Genomic DNA, 22,632 nt, shown 5'->3' on the forward strand with positions numbered 1-22,632 from the left:
GGACACTTCATTGTCCTCTAATACTTTTTGGATACCTTAAGCCCCTTTTAGACTGAAACCCAATTTGTTTAGGATTTTCACTTGGCTATGTTTTCCAGGTTTCTTCATAATTTCTTAATTTCCTCATAAGTTTCATAACGCCCTCAAATTTCTTCTCCTATTTGTCCATATCAGCACATAAGGTAACACTCAAAACTGCACACTCATCCCACTGAGATCTGACTGGTCCCAAAAAGAATGGAAATAACTTTTTCTTATTCCTTGTCAGTAGTTGTCTTGCCAATACTGCTGTTGGTGGACAACAAAACAAACACAAAGCAAGCACTGCTTTGTAGTAATGGTAGATGGACTCATCAGTGCGTGGCCCACTCTCACCCCGTGTTCTTTCCTACAGTCCACTGCCAGATTATCCAAAGCTGCAAATGAGAAACCATCTTTTTCCTCTTTCTGGGCAAATATGTGCATACATAGTAGCTCTGACTGATGGAAGGTAATTCCTACTACTTCTTGCGACCATTTTGAGTTGTAATTCTGTCTTTTAAAATGCTTGAACATCTCTGATCTTAGTGTCATCTACAGACTGTGGCAGTGTGCTCTGTACTCCTCCATTCCTTAATGAAAGTATCAACCACACCAGACCCAGGGTCCTACTTCACAAGTTCTTCTAATATGACAGTAAAACCAACACTTATTCCAAGTGCATTTTACAGTCAATTGGTCTCTAATAATTTCACCCAGACTACACTTCACTAGTTTCCTTTTGAGAAGAGTGTTGCACTGCTCAAAACCTCACTAAAGCTGGGGATTTCACATACTGTTCTTCCCTACTGCCCACCTGCTAGGCTAGTTATTCTATCACAGGGGGGGGGGAAAAGAACAGTTGTTCAACACACTACATTTCAAACAAATTCACATTTTTCTTATCACCTTATACTCCTAAAAGAGCTTATGAATTGCTGGATTTTTTTTTTTAACATCATGTCTTCATATATACAGAGTCAAGCTCCAGTTCTCTAAGATTTTTAAGAGCCTTAAGTTCTTTATGGTAATCACTAGAGGTTCACAGATGATTTAAATAACCTCCCCATGTACTCTTGCATGAAATATCATTAAGTCTTGATGCCTTAAACAGTTTAGCTCATTTAAATGCTTAGTCTTCATTTATACATTTATACATCTATAACTAGGCATACCAACAATATTGTTATTTTTGGATTATTAACTCGGGGGAGGGAGGGGGCAGTGGTCTAGAAAACAAAAAAGCATAGGCTTGTGCCTGGCAAGCATGCTTAATGTTTTTTGACTTTGTACTTAGATACTTACTAGAAAAACAAAATACCTGGTGTTTTATAATGCTTCTTAAAGACTACAGTTAAAGTATTTCCGCAAAAGCTCAGACTGAAAGTAAACACAGAAATGAAAATGTAGTACTTAACTAAAATGCTTACCTCTCCACGGTTTCACAGAAAAGTACGATTACCTCTTGCTGTACATAATATTCTTTTGGAGACTTCACAGGTACCATAGCCGACACATAACTACAAAGATTATAGAATAATGTACTACTGTTTTACATGCTTTAACAAATCAGATTATCAAAAAAACAAACCTAGGACAAATCATCTTAGAAACATAACCTTTCCTGTACCATTTTGTATTTATTTTCACAGCACTCACTATGAAAATTGTGCAGTGTAAGAATTCATAAGAAATGCAGCCGATTTACTTATTGCAGATTGAGGCAGTGGAACTCAGTAGTAATTTGTAAGTCTAATTATGCACATTTAGCAACTGGAACTCCATACTGTGTGGCACAGGGAGCTAGGTCCTAGAAGGATCTTTACTGCTGCATCTTGAAGATAGAATAGTTTACTCTGCATTTCTTTAAGAAAAAAACCTGACCAAACCACACATTTTATCTAGAAAGGTTTTCCCTGAAATTATATCAGTGAAATTCAGTTAGCCAGCAGAGACAATTTAGGAGACTTAAACGTTGGCCTCGTTTCTGTGTGGAATTACATGCAAAAGCACTAATTCACAAGGCAAGAAACATAGGTAAAAGTAAATGGTTTTCTGTCACCGTATTACTTAATCAGTCATTTGTAGACTACAGGTAAACACAGGAAGGGAAAAAGTTGTTTGCAAAACAATGGCAAAGAAAAATGTAGAGCTGGTATGGACAGGTCAGAAACTGCGCACAGGCACTGTCAAGAACCAGTTAGTAATTATCATTGGTGTCTGCACTCAAAGCCACACTTAAAAACATGTTTTTAGCCAATGTTTTCAATGTAACAGTAATGATGTTTTTTTTGAATCAGAAATTACTTACCCGAGTAAAATAATACAAGAGAATAAGTATACTGAGGAAGGGCAAACAGTAATGGGAGACAACACAGCCTACAGATTATACCCAAGAAAAATTTAACACACTACTCAATTCTAAGAGACCTGTTCTGCTGAAGGTAGGAATGGCTTTATTATATTAGATCCATAGATAATCTTGTCCAGTATCCTCTGTGTAACTACGGCCAGCACCACAAACATCTAACAGACATGCAGGAAGCTGGCTTAAATTCTGAAGCACAATGCAAGATTTGGTCAATGTGACCTTTGATGCAATAAGCAGTTTCTTTTCTCACCCCAAAAGCGGTTATTTTTATTTCTGCTATAAACCTCCATGCCATTTTTCAATCACAAGTTTTTAAATCAGTGAGTTCCTGTGGTTAATTATGGCTTGTGTAAAAGCACTTCCTTCATCAGATTTCAATTTGCCTTCTTAAATTCACTGCGTGCATCTTGCTTTTATCTCTAAGCACAAGAGAACAAAACCTCATAATCTCTAGACTATTTGTTATCATACATATTTTTTTTTAATGTCTCTTATTTGTCGCCTTTCCTCCGACAAAGAAAACATTAAGAGAAGAGATTTATGGCTTCCTTTTGTGTCTTGGAAAACCTCCCTCAAATGCCATATGCCAGTATGCAAATGGAAGATTATAGTTTAGCTGAAGAAAGCAAATGTTGATTGCTAAAAAGCTATTTAATTTTCTTTTCATTATTGCTACACTGGAAGGGAAAAAAAATCTAACAATAAAACAAATTACTAAAGAATTCAAATACTGTGATAAAAAGAATTACATACTTTTTCCATAAAAAGAAAACAGAACAAAACAGCCAACTTCCAAAAACCAACAAGCCACACAACAGCTGTAGTAGCCAAGCCAATGCTCACAACACATTCACTTTGGATCTTTTACCTTAATTCAAATTCAGCAAAAAGGACATCAAAATGCTTGAGTGAATCTTTCATTTTTTCTGTGTAGAGGTTCAAATCCCTTAAGGCCTGGTCACGAATGATATTTCTAACTTCCTCTAGGCTTCGGGTCAGATCCTTGGCCAACGGCCTCATAGCCATACTCTCAATTTCACGATTCATAATAATTGAACCAGCAGCCAGACACTATGAGATACATTAAGAGAGAAAATATTAATTTTTACAAAGTTACTTTTATGTTTAAAAAAAGCTCAAGATATGTTATTTAATACTTTGAACAAGAGCAGTACTTAGCCCCAATTTGTTGCAAATTATTAAACAAGGGAAAGATCAAGACTGATATGCAGAGTCATAAGCCTTCACATAAAAGGTCAGTGAGCAGCTCAGTCAGGGAGACATGAGAATGGGGGGGAGGTTCCAGTGCAAGAACCACAGAGCTGAAGGAAGAACTTAAAAAAAAGCTCTTCTCCCACAGTTGGGCAATAAGTATTGGTAAGATATATACTCTATGTATGCAAGGATTGCTTGCATAAAAGGGATGTGACTCCAGCTAAAGTACAATCAATGGACTGTTTTGATTCAGGCTGGACTGCTTGATTTTGTAAAATAAATCTATTCCTTACAAAGAGAACAGAAATTCTGCAGCCATGATGCCTTTTGCAGCAAAACTGGTCACACTGGCTATAAGACCAGGGACCCAGCTAGACCAGTATCCTGTCTCCCACAGAACCTGCAAATTTATTTTACAGGAAAGAACATAAAATCCAGGTCAAAGGGTGATTCTTCCCTTTCAGTTTCTGGAAAGCAGCTATTTAAGAGACTCCTTGCCCCAAGAGTTATACATGGACTCCCTCTGACCAGCTCACAAAGACATTAAAAGTCAATTTTTGCTGTAACACATTAATATAATTTTTAAAAAATCCTGCTATTAAAACCAAGCTATTTAATAATCTCTGCTGCTAGCTTTATTCCTTTATGGATACATTTGGAAGACAACAAGCACTGATAGAAATCATACTTGCTGTATTAATGGAAATATTTTTATTAACTGAAAATATACAAGGTTGTTCTAGTCTCAAAAGTTCTCATTGTTTTTTCTTTTTTTTTAATCTCCATTTGCAGCTCTGTGTCCCTCCTCTGCACTCCCCTGAATGGGAGGCATTTCTGCAGCTCTATGGGGGACCTGCAGTCCCAGCCCTTGCTCAGCAGCCTGATGCATTGATTTGTGTTTTAAGGGCACTCAGAGAAGATCATGTTCTTACCTCTTATCAGCCAAAGCAGTATTTATGGGAAAGTATGGATAAGGCAAGTCTTACCTGTTGATAGGTACTCTTAGTCTGATAACTCAGAGCAATTGCACTGACAAGGACACATAAGTGTATATTCATAACAGTCCATACAGTCTTCCTTACTACATGAATTTACAGGAGGACAGTGTCTACAGTAGTATGAATTAGCATTACTTCATCACTGCATGTTACTTTCTCTGAAACCAACAGGTCTCTCCAGCCTGGTAGTTCGATCTGGAGGCAGTAAAAGTTTGATTTGGAAAGAGCAAAAGCATTAGCTTATGTCACACAGTGAATAAAGGGAGACTTTTTTTCCTCCTAGAAGATACTGGCTGTCTCAGTGATTCCCTCAAGCATTTTCCACAATGGAGGAGAAGTTACTACATTGGCTGGCATTTTTCCTGTTTGTTCGTTGCTGTAATGCCAGTTTGTTAGTCCCTTAGGGTCAGAAAGGATAATGGGATTCACAGGGATTCATTATGGATGGTTACAGAAAGAATTACCGTATCTTCTCCTACCTAACTACCAAGGAAGCACCATTAAGCCAACATGTCAGACTCTCAGCACTTTAAAATGGAGCACAGCACCACCTGGATGACAGCAGTGAAGGTCACATGATAACGAGAAGAAAAGTTGCTGCTGTTTTTGCTGAGGACAGGATTATAAAGCATTGACTTATCAAATTCATTTTGTAAATTCTGCCCCACACTTCCCTGACTCAGGGGACCCTACAATTAACAACTGTCAAAGAAAGTTTCAGAAACAGAACATATGGAGGCATATTGGACTGAACAAGATAGGAACTATTGATGGAGAGCATGCATCTTAGAGAAAGGATGAACTGGTAGAGAAAAGAATGGGTAATAACAGGAGCCAAAGGATTCCTTCAAATACAGGAGAGGCAAAGCTGAAAACAATAACACAACGTGCTGTTGTGTGGTAGGATGTCTAGACTACTCCCCTGACCCTCAACAAATCCATGGTGCTTAAAGTCACCCTCAGTGTCTTCAGGTCTGCTGGCCTAAGTTTATTATTAAAGATGCCACAATTTTTTTTTTTTTTTAGCCAACAGACATCAGTACTAATGAGTAAGTATCTTACATATCACATCCTTTTTCCTGACACTTCAGGCTTCCCTTGGTTAAAATAATTAAAGCTTATTTACTAAAAAAATCCCTTGTTCCTGCAGGTTGCTGTAGAAGCAGGTCTTTGAGACAAACCAGGTAAGAGAAGAAAAGTGGACTTCAGTGTTTCGCACAGAAACCATTATATTTTTAGCATACACATGAAACAAGTAAGTTACGTGCAACAAATGTCAGCTCAACAAAGTTAGGTATGTTTAATGTGAGTTATAGCATAATATAGCCATTAAAATAAAGTCACAGCATGCACTTATATTTGTTGGAAATAAACTTTTATCCTGATAAAATTCCCTCATATATCTTTATTTGTTTCGAAGATTTTCAAAGCATGAGCTGCAAGATGGCCCATCAGGAAAAAAAAAATATTAAAGAATATTAATCTGATGCTAATTCACAAAAGAATAGTTTTTAAGAGGTGATCATAATGACAACAGACAATTATGAAAATAAACCGGTATGCTGTTAGCCCAACCAATACCAAAACCATAGTTATAGAATCTCCTTCCACTGAGCATCCAGAACACTTCTCAAAGATGTTTACTTTGCTGCGTAATTATATATACCATTTTCAGAAAAGTCTCAAGATGTACTTTAAAATGCTGGCTTTATGCCACAAAAAAATTGTCCATTAACCCCAAGTAACAGAAATATGAGAGACTTACTTCTGCTCCAAACCAAAGCTGTCCTGCAAGGTTGTCATGGCGTATTTCCTCTGGAAACTTAACACAAAAGTCTCGGTTGGCCCGTTCATGTGGAATGCATTCATCCATGATTTGATTTATAATGTTCAAAACATTATCCTGAAGCAAAATATAGGATAGCTTATATACTGTTCTCACAGAAATCCCACAAAATTTTTTCTAACTTAATAGAATTTATTAGTGAGGCACCAACTAATTAAGATAGAAAGTGCAGTATTTAACTCTTACAGTCATCACACACAGAGAGAAAATAAAGAGGAGAATATTGCATAGAAAGAACAGCGGCAAACTTCACTACTACTAGTTTTCCCAGCAACTGTTTCTCAGATTCACTGCACTTAACTTTGACTACTTTAGTGGGACTTCTGATGAGGAGGCATGACTTAAAGAGCTTGTTACCTCCAGCTATCCATCTGTAAAGTATCAGTAAATAAACTAGAAGTAAATTAAACTTCTCTCATTTCCTCTCACCAGCCCCAGTGACAGGCACTTCATTCTTCCCAAAAAGAATGCCTGACAGAGTACCCTGGAGGCGTTAGAAATTGAGTTATATTGGGACCACTGGGGTTGAATAGACTTAAATTCATCCTGGGAATCAGAAGCAGGTAGTTTCCACACTTGACTCCCCATGGGCAAGGGCTGGCACACGTGCCTGCCATCTCACCCCCCGATCATCCAGGAGGATAAGGGGACGCTGCACAAGTTAGAGAGTCTTAATAACTGCTCTGATCTACATCTGCACCAGGACAAAGATCAAAGACCTATAACCAGCTTATTGATATGCAGTAAATAATCTGTATTCATTTATTTGAAAAGATAATTTTCACATACCCCTGCTGGGAACTGCATGGAATTTGATTAACATAATAAAGGTAGATTCAGAGCATGAAAAAGGCTGAATGCCTTCATTAAAGATGTTTTGTCTGTCTCATGTTTCTTCCACTATTTACAGAATTCATGTTCTGTTTAAAATATTTTTCAAACAAATAAAAACAAATCTGTCTGTATAGACTTGTTTAACAGACAGAATTGCTTTAAGTCTACACTTCACTGTTTTATTTTCCTCTGCATTTAAAAAAAATAATAGAAGACATGAATTTTGAAGAAACCTGCCCCTTTAGTATGTTCCCCACTAAGAAAGACAAAACCCACTTTAGGTACAAAAAAAGATTCACATTTTCTGCAATTTCAGTGCAGACCACTGTAACTGCTGTTGCCACAAAATAATCTTAACATTAATGCCATAATCATGGTTGCCTTCACTCAAAATAAACAAATAAACCAACCATTGGCAATATTTATCACACATTGGTGGCAATATTTATTACACATTAGTATAAGGTACTTTATGTGTTAACAATTAAAACATTTTTACATAAATGTATTTTTTGCAAGTCTGTCATGAGGTAACACATTTAATTTCAATAAAGTTGTTAAAAAACAAACAAACAACACCCCATATATTTAAAACACACTGGCACACATAATATTCAACCATCTTCTCTAAAAACAAATCTGAAAACCAAAAGCTCTGTAGCTCCTCCGTGGCATCACAACACAGACTATGGCCAGCAGGTATGAGAAGGGACAAGAAAACAAAGCTAGATTCACCGACATATAAAATACTTAATTTTAGAGACACACCCCTTGCTCTGCTGGGTATTAGCATCCTGCAGGATTAGTGGGGTGCTTGGATCCCTAGGAAACCAAAGAGATGCCCATTGTAGAAATCAAGGGAAAAAAACAACCTCACAATATTCTCTAGTGTAACCGCAAGGGGAACTTAAGTTCAGATGCTGGAAGAAGACAGAACAGAGCAAAGATGCCCACACCCTGTTTCAGCACCACCATCCTGAACCATTGGCTGAAGAACAAGCCAGACTGCCACCACTTCCCCTCTCCAGGACAAAATGAAGACAGTCAAGGAATCAGACACAAATTAGTATGACACTTCAGGGTGAGAAAAAGCAGACTAATAGCAAGTTTCCTGTTTTCCTTCCTTCCATTTCTTAATTCCTGGTATTGAACATGCTTCTCACATCATTATTTAGCTAGACCTAGCTGGGGAACCAAAATATTTTGAAAGCAGGTCCCATAAGGAAATTAATTCCTAAACCACTTCGTTCCTACCTAAAGTTACAGAGCAAACAACGAAACTAAGGATTAAAGTATTTAAATTGTAGAAGGGCACAAGTCACTCATGATGTATTTTAAATCAGTTATTACTGATCTATTTTGAGACCAGGTGCTTTGCCTGTAGCTCCCACTTTATCACCAGAGCAATACAGGTTGGCACATGAGGATGAAAAAGCCAGATTCCTCTTTTCAGGGAATTAATAAAAGTTTGCAAAGATCTTTTAGCATTGGAGAGAGGCAGTGGTAAAAAGTAATCCTACCAATTAAATTTTACAAAAGCTGCAGGAAATACAAAGAAATACTAAGGCAGGGAACTATGAGAAGAGTAATATTTGAATCTGATTATATCAGATTTTAAATAATCACATTCCATTTTACTTTAGGACATGATATTCCAATTTATTTTACTTGCCACCAAACTTGAATATGGGAAAATGCAATTTTCAATCTCTTGCCTTTTTTTCTAAAAAGCTACACAGAATAGGATGAGACCCATATTGAAAAGATTTCCTCCCTAAATTTTTTTTTTTTTTTTTTTACTTTAATGCATTATTTTTCAAATGTAATCTTCTTTTACAGCAGGTACAAGACAGATTGAATTCCCATTTTATAATCACCTACATACATACTCAAAATTCCTGATATATCAACAAACGTTTTATGCAAAAGGAGTAAAGCAACAGGACTCATACCCGGCCAAGCAACTGTTCTGTACTTTCATTCTGTTTTTCTAATCATTATACCTATTAAAAAGTACTAAGATTCTGTCTAAATCATCTCAGGAGATAATTATTACAAGCATCATGAAATTTTGTACCTTAATGCACTTAAATCAAATATTGCAACTGAAGGCAATAGGATATAATAAAGATAATTAAACTTTTTACAAAGCAAGTATAATACTAATTTTTCAGTATACTATTTGTTTACCACCTAAATGACATTTAATATCCTTCCTCATTTCTTCAATATTCCTATAATCTCTAGATGCTTCTGCTCCAGAGCACCCAAGATCTACCAACACATCTCCATATATGCCACACTTCCTGAGTCAGTTTAAAAAAAAAAAAAGTTATTTGTAACTTGTGCAGTAGTAGTAAGTTAAACCATAGGTGATTAGAATTTTAATATACACTTCCCAATGGAGATAAATCACCATAGCTCAATCTCTGGACTAGCAGCAGTTGTTTGTAAAGAGTTACCTGGCTTCACATAGGCAGCTGGCCGTTCTGTCAAAAAGCTAAGTGAAAAAGCCAATTAAACAGATGAGCATCTTTTCCCGCATACTCCATTGGTGATACTGGAAGGTTAAGGAAAGAATAGTTGATGGAACTTCGCCATTTAGTGTATAAACACTGAAAGAATTCTACAAGGTGAATTGTTTTTGCTGATTCAAGATGTGCAATTTCCCAAATTCTCTGATTTTCTACAGGGTTTATTTTATCGTACCACAGAAAAAAACCCCAATTCTCCATCACTTTTCTTCCCTCTTCCATTCCTTCTTATGACACCCAGAGCAGAGTAACCTAAATAGGAAATCTGGAATACTTGCTCCCTTAATGATTTCAAATCTCAGCTGCTTTGAAACTGGAAGGATGCCAGCCAATTTAGACAGACCATCCAATGCATTGTAAGCAAATTAGTCTTTTCTTTAAAAGAGCTTCAAGAAACATTCAATTTAGTTAATTACAGCATTCTGCTTTGTAAGCTAAGAACGAATGGGTTCGGATACATGGTAGCATTGAGGTTTTGCTCTAATTTAAGCAACAGAAATCAATTAGTTGGAATTGAAGTAGTAAATCTTTCACTTGATCCATCTTTCTACATAAAAGCCTCCGGATTTTAATGTATCCTTTGGTGGCTTTGTGTGTTATCTTTTGGTTCATTTACATACTGGGATGAGCACAGTATTGTTTCAGCTGCTCTGTTTAGGCTTTCCAGCAGCACAACAGGCAGCCACTGCAGAGATTCTGCTTTGGGATTTACTCCAAGTTCCTCATTTCCTGGAAAACAGAGCTCAGTGTTTCACGTAACGGAGAGCACTTATATTTTATTTTGATAGGAAAGATAATGAGTGGTAGTGAGACAATGTATGTAGTTAGCCAAAGTAGAGGACAAAAAGTTGGTTTATTTTTGGCCCAGCAGTAATTGGCCATATACTCAATAATCAGAGCATAAAGCTAACAGCAACTGCTGCATTAGCTTTCGGAATAGGTACAAAAAGAAAAGCCAATAACTTCATCTTACTTATGCTCTGAAATGTATGTTTAGAATAACAAAAGGCAGACTTATCTACCCTTTTGTGCATGTCCTTGATAAAAATTATGCTGCTTTTCCATGCTATTAAATTTAATGTGACCTTCTTGAGGTCTTTTGCAAGATTTCTTCAGAGAAAGATAACTTCCCATGTTGTTCAGTACCATTTTTTGAATTATCACTAAAATCTAGCCAAGGTAACACAGTCTTTGATAATATCACCATGAGCTTAATAGATGGTATTTTAGCCTCTTCGATTAAATATATCCTTCACATTTTTCATTTCTTTTTCTGGCTTGATGTTAAGTTGCAGACCTCCTTCAACTTCACATTTATGACAAACAGAAGCAACTGATGAACACAAATTAAGGCCAAATATAAAGGAAGGTTGTTTTGTAATTAAAACAATTAGCTACTAGTCAGGTTTTTATGGGTTACTTTCATTAACAGAAGAAACCAATAATAAGGTGACATACTCTTTGATGTAAGGTTTCAGGATTTCAAAGGACACACAAAGTCCTGACTTCAGAACCCAGCAGGGTCTCTACAGACAGCTGTTTCACCCATCAGAGATCCAAAGTCTCACTCCAGACAGCAACAAGTTCCACCGTTTTCCCTCCAGCCCATCTTGCACAGAGATCCCAAAGGCCATGCTTTCAGTCTCTTTTTTGCCTGATCAGCTATTTGACTATTTCCCACTGCCAACTTCTAGATGCTCTACCGTCTAAAAGTAACTTAGGATTTTTCTACATGTGAATTTTGGGCAGTAGCTCCTAGTTTAACCTAGCCCACTACAGAGCAGTACCAAAATTTATCATGAATTAAAGGCAACTTGGATATCCAGCAATTTAAATGCTGTATCGCCCCAGTCCAGCAACAATGATTGTTGCAGTTCGTGTTGAACTGCAATGTCAAAGCTTCTCTTCCTGAACTGTCTTGCTAGGGTGCCCTTGTGAGGGCAGCAAACACTCCAAACATCACAGGTTTATTAATGGCAATTTTGATCTTACCTCCTGCATATATTCAAAATTTATTATGCATATATTCAAAATTTATTATGCATACACTGAATAATTACATCTCCCAAATGGAGCAATTGTTACATATGAAGTGGTGAACACTGGCACACCAATTTTCAACCCAAAGAGGTCACAGATATTTGAGTACAGCTTCCACTAAAAGTGGTTCTTTAACAAAGATGTAGTACTTATTTAATGGCTATAATGACATTTTTCACTAAGCCAGTATGCACTCTTTTGACAAATTACATTTAAATGTAACTTACATCTGTTCTGAGTCTCTCTGTCTCTAATACAAAGACCTAATCATGGTATTCATTTCCCTCTTTTGTTACTACCCGCCCAAATATAGCTCTCAGTAAATAAGAGAGGAATCCCCATTTACAGAAGGGCTGTTTATAACTAACACCAACTTGAGAGACTACATAAGAACAGCATTGTTACAGGGCATCATCCTCTCTCTGCAGAAAAGAGCATTTTCAGATCTCAAAAATCTAAGTGTTCCTGATGATACTATAAGAAAATAAAAAACCTGTTTTAGACCTCCACGTCAAAAAGCCATTAACTAATATTAGACATGACTGTCTTTACTGAAATGAAGTATACCCAAACTTGTACTGAAAGACTGTTCTCAGTACAGAGCTTTTCAGCCAAGCCCCCCTTTATCAGTAAGAGATAACTTAAGAACTTTGTCCACAGTGAATCAAAGTATTACTGGATAAACATCACGGATACAAACATGCTCTTACAGCAGTGTATACAGACTTAAGCCTTTTCTATAAAGACTCTAAAATGTCTGTCTTTTATTAAAAGACATTTGAAAATAATTCAGTAAGTAACCTGGTACACTAAACATCCCCTTTTACATAGTTTCATAGCAACAGAAGAATAAGAGACATTTGCTTTGAACACGGGTATCTGCTGCAATAAACACAAAATGGAATTACTCCTCCACCAGTATCAGGCAACTGCCTTACCATGGTTCAGTGATGCCAAAACTGCCCTAAAATGTACTTCAAGATTTCCCAAGCACGAAAGAATTTCAGCCTGGCACAGAGCTGGCACCACCTTCTTTATATCACTCCAAAGCTGCTGTGCAGCTGAGGCCACAAGCAGAACAGAGGCAATGTAATCACAACTTACTGCCACCTTTGCTTTGCCTTCCCCTACTGCAGAGAGTGAAAGCATCCTGCATCCCCAACACACTCAGTGCTGAGCTGGCGTGGAGCCAGCTTTCCTCCCTATGGTTCTCTGCTGCAAATTAATTCCCTGACCTGCAGTGCACAGCATTTTCAATCCAGTCCGCCCACAATCTTAGATAATAGGCAGTTTCTCTGAATGACCTATTTGATCCATATGAGAAAGTGGAAACACATGAAAAAGCTTGTTAACATGAGAAACTACAATTAAAGACTACAGTAGTACACACTATCTTACAATATTAATCACTCCCTACATAAAATCAAATACGAATCCAAAACACAGAAAGGAAATAAAATCCTTGTTAGTTGATAAAGTTGTACTGATGGCCCAACTTACAGTCAAGCATTTTATATTCCCTAGCCATCATGCTAATCATTCTAAAGTGAAAAATAATACAATTGACCAAATGTTTCCCAACAACAATGAAGAAAAGCTGTTAAATAGACAAGATTTAAAAAGACACAATTAATTACTTTATTTACTAATTAGAAATGTTTATTGCTGCACATTTGTTTTCTACTTAGCTATATCATTCCATTGATCACTTAAAAATTCTGGGGAAAAAAGGTGAATTTAAAACCTGCAGTTGTAGCTTGAGTCCCAACAGAAGAAAAATCAACTTTTCTGATACTTACAGGCTATTTAGTGTATTTAGCACAATTATACTCAAGTTCTTTTTCTTCATTTACAGTGCTTTGAAGTACAGTAAAAACATATGAAAGGGTTGACAAGCCTGCGTATTTTCAAAAAAAACATTACAAGCTTTCACTCAGTTGCATACCCAAACAGCAAACAGGTACCTGACATCAACTGTTTGAAGATGTCAGGCAGCACAGAGAAGACATCTGCTGGAGCAATGCAAGTCACACAAGTAATCATTACTAGGAGTAATGAAATGACAAATGTAATCAATTATAAAAACAACTGAACTGCAGATGAAACTCCATAGAAAAAAAAACCAACCAACTTACAAGCTCTATTATCACAGATAAACAGTACAGCAGAAGTGTGCATTGTCTGAAATTTAAGGTTAATCTTGACATCATTGTTTAAATAGAAAATGCTTTTCTTCTCAGTTTCACTTTCTTTTCTAAACTGGCACTGTCCCCACTTAAATTAAATGGGAAAAGATTGTATAAGAGAGAGAATAATTTTCTTTGAACAAGGCTTGGCTCACTCTCCCATCAGTCAACTGTCCAATCCTTCTGGCACAAATTTCTGGCTTTCCTACATCTGCATCAAGTTTCTTAAATATAGACCTTACGAGAATTTCTCTAGAGCCCACCAGCTCTGCTATATTTTAGGAAAAGCCTCACAAACAGGTACAATTCAGAAAACTAGCATGATTCCCTCCTCACCACAGATCAATGAGTAACACCCAAGTGTTCTGATACAACTGAATAGGCTGGAGAGGATCTGCTTTTGGTTCCTACTTCTTCCCTCTGCTGTTAACAATATCTTTGTCTACTACAGTTTCTAAACTTTGGGAACACAAAGTCTTCTTTCAGTCAACTTCTTCCCTCAATCTCAATAATTACCCTGCTGTCTCCTTCACTGACCTCCACTAACTAATATATTGACCTCCATTGACCTCCACTAACTAATATAATGTCTCAAGAGTTGCAAATTAAGCAGGCTAGAAAGACTTGGCCATTACTTTAGCTGAAAGTACTCCTGGCTCAATCCACACTGTTTAACCTTTATATCAATTAACAACGTAACATCAGGAATAGATTCTTGCCAACTTCTAACCAATCATTAGGTTTTAGAATCCAACAGGGAGTTTCTTAGAGCTTTAGTCTAACTTGCCTTGTTTAATGAGATCTATTTCTGCGTAATTCTACAAGAAAATGTTCTTCGATGGACAGATGCAATCAAACATGAAAACGTCGCACCTCTGAACTGCCTCATTGTTCACAGTGATTATGGTACATACTCCCAGTTTGCTCTTGTCAAGAATGCTAATGAATACAATTAGTACTTCTTAGATAACTCACTGCCAATCCACTATGACATTATTCTGAGTTATTTAACAGCTCTTTACAGATACCTTCTTCATCAAGGGATGCTCATTAATGCTGACTTTCTTTTTAAAAATTGCTTTTTCTTTAGCATGGATACAATTCAGATAAAGCACAGAATAAAAGGGCATGGTTTTTTTCCTAGAGATTCCTTATTCTCATACCACTTAAACTTATCAGATAATAGGAGATGCCTTCAGATAAGTTTCTTTTACACCTGAAATAGAAAGCCACTTTTCATCAAAGATGGGCAGCAAACTGCATATGGCCATTTTGCAGCGTAAGCATTAGGCAGCAAGGCCAACTTGAGAAGTTAGCCCCTTATCTCACCTACTTTGCAGCTTTTGTTCCTGTCTCCAGGCTGTCACAGGCTGTCTCACCAGCACTCTCAGCTTACTTGTACAGGGGGCATACGTGAATGGTTTCAGTGCACTGATCCACAGTAACCTAGGTCATTTCGCTGTTAAAGTTCACAAAATGACTCTGCAAATACGTATATCAGTACAGCTGAAGATGTCGTTTCCTAGAGGTCTAAAGCTGACCACAGTGTACTTAAACTGGCTGTGGATAAGGACCTATACACCCACCCCTCTCTGCAGACACTGCTCCAGCTGTACGTCAGCACTTCCATACCATCGTGCACCCTCATGGACAGTGAACCAACATGGATCATTTGGTTGAGATACAGCAACCCCACCAAAGCCTCTTCTGCAGCCAGGTGATCCCACCCACTCCATGGCTGCTCACTCACTGCTGGAACACAAGCTGGGGTTCCTGGAGCACAGGGACTGGTGCTGGAAGGAAGCAAGGACAGACAAGGCTGCCTCTTTTGATGGCAGCCCAGTCTCAAATCAGTTGAAGCTAATGGGAAGCTGTGCTTTGAGGGGGTGCCATGCTGAAGTGTGGGAATAGGAGTAAGAATAGGGTAAATTTGGAACGGAAAAACCTTTAAATTGACACTGCCAATGGACCATGGAATTATGCCTAAGGAACTATGTGTGATAATAGATACACATGTTTGTGCAGATTTTTTTATAAAAATCAAAGTTTATTTATCTTGTTTGCCCATACTCAACCACATATCCAATCAATAAAGCAGAGAGATTTACTGAAACTAAAATGTTTATAACATTTTTACCGAGTGCCAAAGGGCTTGCTTGAATCAAAGACTGGGCAATCCACATGCACAGCTGCTGAAGTTATCATAGGACTCTGAACAAAACCACCCAAATTTACGTAATTTTTTTTTTCTGAAATCACTCTATGCATTTCCATTAATACAGTTATAAAACCTAGCAGCATTAATCCACAGCACTGGTGGATTTAAAAACCTTTACCTGCTAGGAGAGAAAGAACACACTTTGCATTGAAAAACAATGGAAAATCTGATTTCACTGAATGCAGAGAGAGTTATGTTGAAGTTCTGCAGCTGTAGACAAAAGACAAAGAAAGGCCAATATGGTATTATACCACCAATAGTTATATCCAACAGTAGTTCAACTTAAAACTGCAGAGTTCAAATCTTTGGAGACATCTATTCTAACACAGAGTGTTCAGGCCTAGGATAATTTCTACTATCTGTATATTTTAAATGAGTGATTTAAGGATCTCCTAGAAAATTTACATACAGATAATGCTGCCTTCCTTGTTGAGGAATGCCCTCAACATTTTATTTTCTCAATTATAAAATATTATGTACTTTTAGACTCTTACTTGCATTGCAGAATAAGCCAGACAACCACAAATACGTTAATTAGATCTACTGAGAGAACTCTTCACATTCCAGCTACAGGGTTAAATTATTTTCCAGTCATATTTGTAAAATCCCTACGGAGGACAATAGTACAAATAATAAACAGGGCTGACACTGAGGCCAGAGGTTTGTAGGAAGGTGTGAAAGTGGAAAATATTTTTTAATGCCAGTTATCACACAAGTCAAAAGTAGACATGACTCTGCAAGCCTGCGAGAATTCATCCCTGTTTATTTAATGGTTGGATGGTTGCATCCAGAGGGTAGTCATCAACAGCTGAATGTCCAGATGGAGATCAGTGACAAGTGGTGTCCCTCAGGGGTCCCTACTGGGACCAGTACTGTTTAATATCTTCATCAATGACACAGACAGTGGGATTGAGTGCACCCTCAGCAAGTTTTCAGGTGACACCAAGCTGAGTGGTACGGTTGACACACCTGAGGGATGGGATGCCTTCCAGAGGGACCTGGACAAGCTCAAGAAGTGGGCCCACATGAACCTCATGAGGTTCATGAAGGCCAAGTGTAAGGTCCTGTGCCTGGGTTGGGGCAACACCCAGTATCAATACAGGCTGGGGGATGAAAGGATTGAGAGCAGCCCTGCCAAGAAGGACTTGAGGGTACTGGTGGATGAAAAGCTGGACATGAGCTGGCAACGTGTGCTCGCAGCCCAGAAAGCCAACCATATCCTGGGCTGCATCAAAAGAAGCGTGGCCAGCAGGTCAATGGAGGTCATTCTGCCCCTCTGCTCTGCTCTGGTGAGACCCCACTTGGAGTACTGCATCCAGCTCTGGAGCCCTCAGCACAACAAGGACATGGACCTGTTGGGAGCTGGTCCAGAGGAGGGACACAAAAATGATCAGAGGGGTGGAACACCTCTCCTATGAAGAAGGTCTGAGAGAGTTGGGGTTGTTCAGCCTGGAGAAGAGAAGACTCAGGGGAGACCTTATTGTGGCCTTTCAATACTTAAAGGGGGCTTATAAGAAAGATGGGGACAGACTTTTTAGCAGGGCCTGTTGCAATAAACAAGGGGTAATGGTTTGAAACTAAAAGAGGGTAGATTCAGACTAGGCATAAGGAAGAAATTTTTCACAATGAGGGTGGTGAAATGCTGGAACAGGTTGCCCAGAGAGGTGGTAGATGCCCCATGCCTGGAAACATTCAAGGTCAGGTTGGATGGGGCTCTGAGCAGCCTGATCTGGTTGAAGATGTCCCCACTCATTGCAGGGGGGTTGGACTGGTTGACCTTTAAAGGTCCCTTCCAACCCAAACTATTCTATGATTCTATGAGACTACATCAGGCCTAACCAGAAGAAAACAACAAAAAAGAAAACCAAACAAAGACCTTCTCAAAGTACCAGAACAATTCTAAAGCAAAAATTACAATAGCTTACGTCAATAAGACAGTTTATCTCAGTGCCTCAGCTGCACAAATCAATTCAACAGGCTTTGCAGCCTAAAGATGATCACTTATGCTTCTACATGAACTACTACACTGTTTTATTATGAAGACTATGTAAGCAGAACAACAACAACTTTAGCAGTAGTTACAGATACCCTGGGGCACCTGAGAAATCAAAGAATACAAATATCTGTTGCTTGGTATTTGCTTAAGCAATCTTCATCCACAGAAACCTTGAGAACTGAAAAAGTATTCTCAGGGCAAAACCAAGAATTTATATTGTGTACATCATACCACAGTATCAAGAGCACTACATTTTTTTAAATTAAATTCTGGGCTTATTTCTGAACTATGGAACAAGGAGCAGTATCGGCATATAAAGGAAGTTAGCTTTATTTGCTTCACAGCAGGAAGAACCATGTACTTGGGGTAATACTGCTGTTGTTCGTCTCAACGCTACTTTTAAAAGTGTTGAAAAAATAGCACTACTCTGTAAAAACTGAAAATCCAGCAGGAGAGAGCAGATTGCATAAGCAAAAAGGTAAGCGTTCTTAACCTCCACAGCACACTTTCTGCATATTTCATTTCACACAAGTATTTACTTCCCAAAGCCTTTAAAATGGGAAGCTTTTATGTGTGCAAGTAGTGCAAAAGCATGTAGTAGCAAAGCCCACTATCCAATGCCTGCTCTCCAACATCACACTTCTTATCACAAGCTGTTTTCATATCAGCCATTTCAAACTTCTTCGAAGCAATACTAACTTGCCAATACATGTAATGCTTTCAAAAATGAACACTTTTTTAAAATGACTGTCTTAAAGTCTGCATTTTTTTCCACCAAGAACATTGTGCTGCAATGAGCTAACACAAATTCTTTCCAAAGCATAAGTTTGAGGCAGAAGACAGTTGCTGTATCTTTGCACCACAAAAGGAACTTGGAGTTATGACTGAATGATTTAAGCTTCTCCTTCTCTTTGTCTAATTATAAAGTTACAATGACTGAAGAAGCTACCCTAATGGGTAACAGTTTATTTTCTTCCCACCACCTTGAACACCAGCCATTCAATTAGTAATTTATTGTTAAATTATACACTAACAGTAACAACAGGGCAGTCTGAAATTCATCTATTCTCTAAAACTCCAAAATATTTTGTAATCCCTCCTTCTAATATGTAGAAGTCCTTGTTGCACCCAATGCATAATATATGTAGATATCTATGTAGATAAACATCTAAAGGCTTCCTTTTGTTTAATGAAAACTTACTTATGACAACTTGACACATAAGAAAACAAGGTTGCACAATATTCCACAAAATATTCTTCAAAATAATCCATTATTCATATTTGAAATATGTATATACACAGTGTTATAGTATTGGTGTTGTATCCCTTGAAAATAGATTAAATAGTTAATGATTTATGAATTATTTCATATAGAAAAAGCCAGCCTTTATTTTAACTTGTAAGTATGTTAAGGTCACAATTAAAATTAAATTCCAGTGCTAAGAACTGTCTTTAAAAAATAATTTGCCTTCTTGTCTTTCTTATCATACTTCCCCAGCATTAAAGAAAAATTAAATGAAAGAAAGGGGGTTTTTCTTATATGATTAAGTGAAAAAGTGTCTAATGGAAGAAAACAGACTTAATCCCCAAGTACAGAAATATCACCAAATAAATAATTTGCATGTATTGTTGATCTTGCTAACATGGTGCTAACCATGTGCATATGGGGGAAAGAAGGCGAATTGCAGCATATTGAAGTCATGAGACTACATAAACAATTCAGTGGCTGATACTAGAATTTATCCTTCTTTGCAACAGTAAAAAAAAAAAATTAAAAAGGAGAAATATAGCAGAGCTGACAGCAATCCTCTGATGTCACTGCTGAAGAATGTGGAAGAGCTATAAAGCCCCTGACAGTCAGACACGTCACATTACATTAATTTCTACAGAAGTGGATCTGGTATAGTCTCACACTTCACAAATGCTGAGAAAAGTCAGTTTTAAAATGACCTGGCTCCACTGTCCTCATTTAGCCTTCAAATGCTCTGGGAATTACACCAGTTTGTCTCAGGTTCACTATGTCAATATTCAATCAAGATACCAACATGACAATTTTTCTTAATTCAAAAAGTATGATCTAGGGCAGATAATCATGCATTAAGAAAGGAAACATCATCTTATCTTGTTAAATAGAATGTTAGAAGACTTCATAACCTCAGAAATTAAAAGCCTTCTATAGCCGGGTTCTCTTTGACAAAGAAGAAAATACCGTATTTTTTTTAATTAGAACAAAACTTGTGACATCTGGACCAAAAAAAAAAACCAACCCTGTTCTAATTGAAGTACAGATAAAATATTAATCTTGCTTTCCTCTTATCTCCTCATGTTTTAAATGGATGACTACCTCATCTTCCACCAAAGATGGTGTTTTTCCATAGGAATTTGCATGCAATGAATGCGGTCATTGTGAAAAGATGGTGCAGCATAACCTCGCATCACAGTCCCTTCAATAACAACCTATGACTTCCCCAGCATGCACTATTTAATATAATCACATCCCTTTTTTCACTAATAAAAGATTAATTGTATTTTGTATACAAAGACAAGTTCCCTTTTCATTATTTAGCAACTTGTCAATCGAGCTTCAGTTTCACCCTTGTGCATTATTGATTGCCACCTGTGTTGTCATTCCATGCTACACCAACTTTTATTTATTTTTAAATAAATATATATTAAAAAAAAAATTAAAAAACCACACTCTGAAGATCCTTTCCATTTTCCACTACAGAGAAATCAACACATGTTCTATGAAAGAGTTCAGTGCAGCTCAGTCATGGTTCTCCTCCACTCAGGAAATTCTACTAGGCAATTTGCAAACCCTGCAACACCTTCAGCACTGTGTGTGGTGGTGGTGTTTTGTTTTGTTTTTTTGAGGGGGTTGTTTTGGTTTTTGGGGGTTTTTTTGTGGTGTTTTTTTTTTTTTTTTAAATTAAGAAATCTAGAAATCTACCCATGTACATGGTGCAAGCTGAGGTGAAAGGCAACTGGACTGCTTTCCATGTATCAGGCAGAAACTGGTAACTACCTCCTGAAGTGACCCATTATCAAACATCACTGCTTCACTGAAACAGTAAAGAATATCAGATGAAGAGCTTCCCTCACTTTTAGACTTGTCTTATCCATCCATCTCCAGCTTCAGAAAGCAAATAATGTTTTTAAGCTTTTAAGATATGCAAAAAGCATTATCTTTTTTTTTTTTTTAATTAAAATTTTGATTTTGATTCAACAAGGCCAAGTATAAGGTTCTGCACCTGGGTTGGGGCAATCCTGAACATGGATACAGTCTGGGCGATGAGTGGCTTGAGAGCAGCCCTGCAGAGAAGGACTTGGGGATATTGGTGGATGAGAAACTTAGTATGAGCCGGCAATGTGTGCTTGCAGCCCAGAAAGCCAACCGTATCCTGGGCTACATCAAAAGAAGCGTGGCCAGCAGGTCAAGGGAGAGATTCTCACCCTCTGCTCTGCTCTCGTGAGACCTCGCCTGGAGTACTGCGTCCAGCTCTGGGGCCCCCAGCATAAGAAAGACATGGACCTGCTCGAGTGGGTCCAGAGGAGGGCCACAAAGATGATCACGGGGCTGGAACAACTGTCCTGTGAGGATGGGCTGAGAGAGTTAAGGTTGTTTAGACTAGAGAAGAGAAAGCTCTGGGAACACCTTAGAGCAGCCTTCCAGTACTTAAAGGGGGCCTACAGGAAAGATGGGGAGGGACTCTTGATCAGGGACTGTAGTGATAGGACGAGGGGTAACGGTTTTAAACTGAAAGTGGGTAAATTGAGATTAGATATAAGGAATAAATTCTTCACCATGAGGATGGTGAGACACTGGAACAGGTTGCCCAGAGAAGCTGCGGATGCCCCATCCCAGTGTTCAAGGCCAGGTTGGATGAGGCTTTGAGCAACCTGGTCTAGTGAAAGGTGTCCCTGCCCATGGCAGAGGGGTTGGACTAGATGATCTTTAAGGTCCCTTCCTACCCAAACCATTCTATGGTTCTACAATTTTAGCATGCCACTCTGTGACAAAGGAGATTCCCCAGATGGGCTCCCGGCAGCATTTTATCCTCTACCATCTTATTACTCATAGTTTCCCACAGCCCATTTTTACCCTCTTTCCAGACTCTACAGTAAGCTCCTTCAGCCTGTAGGTTCGAACCACTCTAAAACATACTCCTTTACAATAAGGGCAAAGCTTTGTTTTCACTGACACTGGAATCTCAGCTCATCTTGTGATGATGCTTTCAGTTGTTAAATTGAGCTGGAAGAAATATGGAGATAAGTCTGGTTGAAACACAGCATTTTTTATAATATTCACCATGTATTTTATATTGCTACAGAAATCGAGACAGACAAGTGATAACAACGCAACACTGAAATACGCT

General features: G+C 37.9%; 1 protein-coding gene across 5 annotated transcripts in view; it reads right to left on the minus strand.

Annotated features, from left to right (window-relative positions):
• Positions 1–22,632, minus strand: part of ZFYVE28 (zinc finger FYVE-type containing 28) — a 164,564-nt gene that overhangs the window by 54,476 nt on the left and 87,456 nt on the right. For all 5 annotated transcript variants that reach the window (XR_012775461.1, XM_075499623.1, XM_075499622.1 and 2 more), the window contains exons 3-5: positions 6,368–6,505; positions 3,258–3,460; positions 1,449–1,538 (exon numbers count right to left, since the gene is read on the minus strand). Coding sequence is in view for 4 of the 5 variants with exons in the window: in XM_075499623.1 (XP_075355738.1) it covers positions 1,449–1,538; positions 3,258–3,460; positions 6,368–6,505 (431 nt within the window). In the remaining variant the exon portion in view is untranslated. The remainder of the gene's footprint in view (positions 1–1,448; positions 1,539–3,257; positions 3,461–6,367; positions 6,506–22,632) is intronic.

The sequence above is a fragment of the Mycteria americana genome, chromosome 4 (genome assembly GCF_035582795.1).
Source record: "Mycteria americana isolate JAX WOST 10 ecotype Jacksonville Zoo and Gardens chromosome 4, USCA_MyAme_1.0, whole genome shotgun sequence".
Lineage (NCBI taxonomy): Eukaryota > Metazoa > Chordata > Aves > Ciconiiformes > Ciconiidae > Mycteria > Mycteria americana.